At 44.4% G+C, this 7,510-nt stretch overlaps 1 protein-coding gene across 1 annotated transcript; it reads left to right on the top strand.

Annotated features, from left to right (window-relative positions):
- The first annotated feature begins 3,408 nt into the window (after positions 1-3,408).
- Positions 3,409-6,000, top strand: ggctb (gamma-glutamylcyclotransferase b). Its single transcript, XM_034874761.1, has 4 exons — positions 3,409-3,664; positions 3,742-3,887; positions 4,012-4,144; positions 5,112-6,000. Exons 1-4 carry the CDS (start codon positions 3,467-3,469, stop codon positions 5,256-5,258), a joined length of 624 nt encoding a protein of 207 aa, XP_034730652.1. The 5' UTR covers positions 3,409-3,466; the 3' UTR covers positions 5,259-6,000.
- Positions 6,001-7,510: the final 1,510 nt, after the last annotated feature.

Below are 7,510 nucleotides of genomic sequence, written 5' to 3' on the forward strand. Positions count from 1 at the left end.
CCCCCCCCCCCCCCCACCGTTCAGTTGTCTGCACAACGTACTAAACAACCGTGTTGATCACAACATTTTTGCACAAATCAATGTACAATATAGGATAAAAGCATAATGTGTGTGTGTGTGTGTGTGTGTGTGTGTGTGTGTGTGTGTGTGTGTGTGTGTGTAGAATCCACAGCAAGCAGGGCAGAATGTAGTCAGGGTAGTTGAAACTGCAGCGCTCTGATCGTCTCTGTAATGGATCTCACGTAAACTTCATATGAGAGAGAAATATTCATTAGGGTATTGATTAAGGTTTACTTTCACTTTTCTTCCATCTTATATAAAACCCTCCAATCAACCATTGGCTGGAGACTGGAACGCTGCAGTGTGATCCTGTGTCCATGTGACTCCCATCCCTCTGGTGGTATCTCTCCCCATGCAGGTGCTTTTGGGTTTCTTTGTCCAGGTTTTATATGTGTATATATATATATTTATATATATATGCCTCCACACAAAAGTACAACAGAGTGACATTGACTTTAATTTGTGCTGCCTACAGACTAGAAAAAGCTTCTGACATGACACTCCCATTATTTCACATAAATGTGTTATTTGGATTTGGGAGCGCCGACTGAAACATGGTTCAAATAAAGATATAAGACAAGCTAGCCCATGTATTGTTACTGCTAAATGAAAAAATGGAGTTCTGTCTTCCAAAGTCAGCTCTGGTGCATTAGCTGTAGCTCTAGCTGTCAGGTTTCCCTGTTCACTTTGAACTCTGTGCCCTCAGGCTCCTGCGACTAACGAGCCGCTCTACCTCTGACATGATGTGTCAAACCAAACTTCATCGCCTCAAAGATCAGACATCCAATAATATTATATATATGTTTCCGTTTTCTTTCCAGCTGCAGCACAGCTAATGGTTGACATGTATGGGGCCGCCTGTTGAGTGTCTGCCATTTGAACTGATGAGCACCATGTTGCACTCCGTAGATCTGTTGGTACCAGCGTGCTGTGAACTAGTCTAGCTGTCCACTGGATTACATTAGGAGACTTCTTACCGGAGTACCACATCAAAGTGGATTATTATGTTAGCATCTAAGTGAGTAAAGTAGCTAAAACAACATAGTAATCAGTAGTATTTTGATCTTCAGCATCTTGGCTCTAAAACCATTGTACTCTAATCTCAATGTGTGGAAGTCATGTTCAACACATTGGGCACCTTGTCCTCCATCTGACCATATAGTCAACCAAGCTATGCAACACTTGACTGTAGACAGTAGTCTCAGGGGGGTGGCTCTGTTTTAGTTTTAAATAAAGATCTCTCATCAAATCTTGTCTCCTGGATTGCTTCTTAGTCTGTCTGCCGTGATGTACTGGGATTCGATTCATTATTTATAGTGTCAGATCCCAACTAGAGTTATCTCAGGACATTTCACAGATTAGTAGTATAGTTTCAGACCACACTCTATCATTTACAGTCATAATATTTCTTTCTATTAGTATGTATTCTATTATTACTGATACGTAGAAAACAAGCTGGTTGAGGTGGACCTACTGTGATGCTGTTACTACTTTATACACAAAGTGTTCAGTAGGATCATCTATGACAATGCATCATAATAAGTATGTATGAAGTATGTTTGGTCTGCCAACTCTGAAGTTTCATAACTCATACCTAAAGCTCGTGGGGAAATATAGAGTACAAGTATAACATACAAGTACCTCCAGACTGGATATTAGTAAATGTGGATATAAGATGTCGATGAAAGGTGTGTTCTATAAAGGTGTGTATGTAAAAGATGGTGAACACTGCACATGTGTGTCGGTACAGCTGAACACATGAGGACACTTTCATCTTACAACGGCACGAAGCACGTCCCTGGAACAGAGAAAGGGACGCCAGGCACGACATGAGCCCCAGTTCAGAGGTGTGTGTCTGCTGCCATCTGCTGAGCAGAGTCAGACCAACCACTGGCAAGAAAGCAAAGGTATGACACGAAAAACAAAGTCCTCAATTCATGTGGGACAGGTAAGAAACTCTCTGATGCAGGTAATCCACACAAAAAAGAAAAAGAATGACGTTACCACATGGTTGTTGTCCTCACAAACTGCGGACTCCTCTTCAGGTGCTGCTGAAAGTGGATGAAGAGCTTGGCTGTACATGTCACAAAACACCTCCATCCAGGCTTGTTCCAGATAAGACAGGTCAAGGACATGTCAACACATCGCATGTCATTAAGAAAAGTCCTGATTTGATGTCCTGGTCCAGGGTACTGTGATGATGATAGTCATGTGTCGTTGTGTAATGTGTAGTAAACATATAGTGTACATTGAATGGGAGGGGGGACACCAGGGGGTGTGTTAAGGTATGAGCTGCCTTCCCTGTCTGATGAGTCTTAGTGATGTTAGAACAGGACAGACATCTACACACCGTCAATAAATCAATACAGAAGATAAGGTGACACTGACTCACCACATATTCAGCTGGTATTAAATCATATGTTTTACTATCAGCCACAACAAAGTCAATCATCTCATAATTCCTACAGCGGAGACAAATATTAAAACACGAGCTATTTGTCAAAGCAGGTGAAGCCTCCTGCTCGCTGCTTTTCTGCCCCATGTCCTGTCCCCTCAGTTTTCCTGTGACAACCCCTATGTCCCCATGAAATTAAACTGTCCCCACCAAGACATTTACCAGGTTGTAGCCTCTGTAAATACCATGTATCATGCATATATATACAGTATATATACTGTATGTATATATTGTATATACTGTATAAATGTGTGTGTCCTAATGAGAATTTTCAAAAGAGACATGAGTACATAAAAACATGAAGCAATTTAAAATGTACATATCAATCGCCCTAAAAGAGGGCTAAACGGCTGGTAAAGGACTGTGCTCTGTCTGCTATCATTGGCAGCCGCCATACATGGCAAAGACGCTGTTACTTCCACGCATGAGAACAGAGGAACATTTTGTTTATCCATTTAAGTGCATCTCTAATATTTTAGTCCCTGTAAATTGTTCCCTTCAAGTGGTGTTGCTGTCACAGGTCTCACAGGTGGACGATGAAGGATGGAGAGTAGGAGATCATGATGTTTGTCAGTCGAGAGATGACAAAAGACAGTGCTCACTATTGATTAACACACACACACACACACACACACACACACACACACACACACACACACACACAGCTGTCAAACATTTCTCTGTCTGAGTTACCATGATGCAACTTTATTGATTTCTCAAGCTTTAGCTTTTGTGTGTGTGTGTGTGTGTGTGTGTGTGTGTGTGTGTGTGTGTGTGTGTGTTTGTGTGCGTGTGTGCATGGGTCCGTGCGTGTGTGTGTGTGAGCTCAGAGCTGTTGGCTCAACACATGGGGGAAACCAGGATTGTGAGTGTGAACAGAGCTCGGTGGATTAGCATGACAATGGTGTGTGAGTGCTGGAAGGCCAGGGCTTCACTCGGTCTCTGCAGCTCATGCTCTCTCCCCTCCAAATACTCCACTGTCCACCTCCCTCATCACTCCTTGTTCTCGTCTTCCTCCTGGCAGAAGCTGGTGACGGCATGGAGAACAAGCACACCTTCCTGTACTTTGCGTACGGCAGCAACCTGCTGAAGGAGCGGCTGCAGCTGAAGAATCCCTCCGCCACGGTCCACTGTGTGGCCCGGCTCAAGGTACAGTCTGGCATCAGGACCAACAGTGAGCCGTCCCATAAGCTCTACACACTTACAGCTTTTTCTCTCTTTTTCAGAACTATAGATTGGTGTTTGGGAACTATAAAGGCCTAGCCAGTGACCGGTGGCATGGAGGTGTGGCCACCATCGAGCACAGCCCGGGGGACGAGGTGTGGGGGGTGGTGTGGAGGATGAGCATGTCGGACCTGGAGTCTCTGGACAGGTGACGTCTTTAATGGGCCCTGTGGGATATCTTTTCATTTTTGCCTGTGAAACTGACATTTACTGTGTGTGCGTGTGTGTGTGGGTGTGGGTGTGTGTGAGTTTTCCATGGGTGACCCACTTAGTCAGGAGAATGTGAAGTTAGGTGCGTACAGTCCTGTGGAGCTCTCAGTGAAGACAAAAGGCCAGGAGCTCAACTGTCGTACGTACATAATGAACAGCTGTGTGTACGCCCCCCCGTCGCCACAGTACCTGCAGGTAAGGATACTGCAAGTCAGCTGGGGGGGGGGGGGACTCTTTACAGTCAGTTGTGAATGCCAAGCAGGCTTTTCAACCAAAGGCTTAAATGTTATTTTCCTGTTTTACTGTCAACAACCGGGATGAGCCTGCTCACCTGACCAACCCGTCCAAATAGACATAGCAATAATAAACAGCTGAAAAATAGACCGCCCCACGTTTCACGGCTCTGAATTACCAGACTGGTAAAAAGGTGCTGAATTACCAGACTATTCTTTTGCACATGCGAGAACTGCAAACATGCCTGAGAGAAAGGCAGCGGGTCTTTGTGGGCTCAGCTTTGTCTCTGTGGTGTGTATGCATGAGTCCACTGTACTGTTCCCTCTGTTGTTCTGGACCTCGTCTCTCTACGTGAGCACATCCATTTTCTGGGATCTTTGGATACTGTCTCTGTGTACCCCACATAGCTGTTACATACAGATCTATAGTGTACAGTACAGTGCGGTGTGGCACAGTACAGAACAGAACGGTAAAAAGAACAATTGCCTACTGTGCAATGCTGTAAAATACAGTACAGTACAGTGCAGTACAGTGCAGTACAGTACAGTACAGTGCAGTACACTGCAGAAAAGTACAGAAAAGAACAGTAAAGAACAACAGCCTACTCTGCAGTGCAGTACAGTGCAGTGCAGTAAAGTATAGTACAGTACAATGCAGTGCAGTACAGTACAATGCAGTGCAGTACAGTAAAGTACAGTATACCACATTAAAGAGCAGGACACAACGAACAGTGCAGTAAGGAATAGTTCAGGGCAGAGGTAAAAAGTCTCTTATCTGATGGCCTACTTTTTTCAACTAAAACTCGTGTCTTCTGATGTGACTCAACGCAGCTGGGTTTCAGAGCATCCCACACCGTGAACATTCAGGCATGTGGGTCATGAGTAAATCAGGGACCATATAAGATTTTGTTCTTCATGGCTCTCTGCAGGTGATTGTAATGGGAGCGGAGCAGAACGGTTTGCCAAAGGACTACCAGGAGAGGCTGAGGGCCATCAAGACCAACATGTATGAGGGCCCTCTGCCCATGATGGCTGAACTGGAGCGAGCCAGAAGGAGAGCCAAAGAGAGGGCCTGAGGATGCATGATAATCCAGCAGAGTCCAGCTCCACTTTCTCCCAAAGGAAAGTCCCCGTAGCACTGTATGCATCCCTTTACACAGGAGCTTCTCAACAAGTGGACCTTAGCTAGCTGCTGAAGGGTTAACTTAAACGTAGAACACAGCAGTGATGGGTCTGTGGTCCGACCTGAACAGGCCAGTCCAGATGAAAATAACGGTCACATTTGGACAGAATAGTGGTGGGAATATATACTTTATACATAACCTTTACCAGTTTCTTTCAACCCTTCTACACTTGGATCCCCGAACTGAAGAGCACCAGAGACACCGTCTACAGACCCGAGGAGCAATCTGGGACTAAAAACAGAACTTCTTGGGCTTCACAATCTTGCATTGTTTTATGGTTAAAATGTATTTTAATTTGCTAATGTCATGCTCCTAGCACCACTTTACGTAATGGCAATTAAAATATTCCTTAAATGGCCATACCATATCATACATGTTACTGTAGGTCCAGTATGACAAGGATTTGTCACTCTGCTCTACAGTACCAGACTACAATGCCATCACTTCCTGCAATAAAAGCAGGCTTAAACATAGAGAGCAACTCACTGCAGGATTATTTTCCTTCCTTTAAGAAATTACATTCTGAATCTGTGGATTTAATTTGACATGAAGGAAACATGCAAGACATGCTCAATGAAATGTAATAAATGTGATGCTAATTTCACTAGATTAAATAAAATAAAATGAATACTCTCTACAGTCACTGTGTATTTAGGAGCTCGTCACAAACTGCTCTCTGACGTTTCTCAGTTGAAATGCTTGACTCTGCTTCCTAAAAACCTCCTTCATGACCTTTGACATTTTCAATGTTCAATAACATTGTTTTCTCTCTCGGGTGAGGGGATTCAACAAGGCCCCTGGACCTGTTGGTTTGGCATTTCAGGCAACCAAACATATGATAGTGCATCGAGAGTGAGAGATGTAGCGGGTCTTCAGACAGACATTGTTGGTTTGGTGTGTTCTTCCTCTCATGTTGCTGTTCCTGACGGTAGCAATGCTACCCAGGACAGAAGTAAGCTCAGCAGAGACCACTGACACGTCGGACCTCCATGTTTACCTAGATGTCGTTAACATGTGTGTGGTTACTTACAGCTACTGTGACACACAAATTACAGTTTTAAAAATAAAACTAATGAATGCTGATGAGCCTTTTTTTTAATTTTGATCCTAAAGTTGAACTGTGCCATTTTTCTAGAATCCTTCATGCCTCTTCTCCACGCAGATGATATGTATTGGCCTTGCCAAAGTGAGCAGACGTGCTAAAGTGTGGACAACTTTTATATATTCAGATTGAATATTGGTGAGTGTCAATGTTGGAGAGGTTGGGAGAGGACTTTTGATTGGCCTCAAAAAGGTTCAGGCAAACCATCAGATTATGAAAAGAGTAGCAAGTAACAAATGTGTTCAATGGACAACATTTGAGTCGCAGCCAGATCTTTGTCAGGTCTCAGAGCCATCAGATAACCCAAGGAGGCCAGGCACACCCCTGTTTGATACAGCCCTGCAGACAGTGAAGAAGGTGACAGGATGTCAGAGCCTTTCGTTTAAAGAGAGGATGTTCCACGTGATTTTGGTGTTTGGCCGGCCCCAGCTGTCCCTCTCTTTGGAGTTGAGTGTCTGAAAGACCAGTATCCTTTTGTTTATTTTTAGAAACAGGACACGGTATTGGCCTCCTTTAGAGTTGGGCCTTGTTGGGCCTCAGCCCACCTCTGCCAGCCAGGCTGCTCTACAGCATCCCTCTCTTCACTTCCATATTTTGTTTTCCAGGCCTGTTAACCACCCAAGCAGAGCTGTGACGTAATTCCAAATAAACATTTCATCTGAGACAGAGGGATGTATCTAGGACAGAAAGTTGTCCTGTCTGTGGGGAACAAGGCAAAACAGATTGTTGTGTGCTGTACAGCTGCAGCTCATTCAGCGGAGAGGAGTCGGGGCTGCTTTGACCCTGAATTCCTCCCCACATTTAAAGTTATGTTCCAGAAGGATTTAACGCTGTGTAACAAAAGATTATACATGCTTGTTCATTCAGGTTGTTCAAGAAACAGGAAACAGGTATCCTGCAATGTCACACAGCCCACACTCCTAACTGCTGAGCTTATTGGCCCCCCCACAGGCACTGTGGACTCAACAACAGTTAAGTGGGACACAGCAAGAAACCACACATGGGCCATTACACAAGCAGCTGCATCGCCGTCTGAGAGTCA

The sequence above is a fragment of the Etheostoma cragini genome, chromosome 6 (genome assembly GCF_013103735.1).
Source record: "Etheostoma cragini isolate CJK2018 chromosome 6, CSU_Ecrag_1.0, whole genome shotgun sequence".
Taxonomy (NCBI): domain Eukaryota; kingdom Metazoa; phylum Chordata; class Actinopteri; order Perciformes; family Percidae; genus Etheostoma; species Etheostoma cragini.

Bases quoted from the DNA above. Each gene is read 5' to 3' on its own strand.
- ggctb (XM_034874761.1), top strand. From the start codon at position 3,467: ATGCTCTCTCCCCTCCAAATACTCCACTGTCCACCTCCCTCATCACTC. The intron at 3,888-4,011 runs GTGACGTCTTTA...TGACCCACTTAG, and splicing joins GACCTGGAGTCTCTGGACAG to TCAGGAGAATGTGAAGTTAG. The intron at 4,145-5,111 runs GTAAGGATACTG...GGCTCTCTGCAG, and splicing joins CGTCGCCACAGTACCTGCAG to GTGATTGTAATGGGAGCGGA.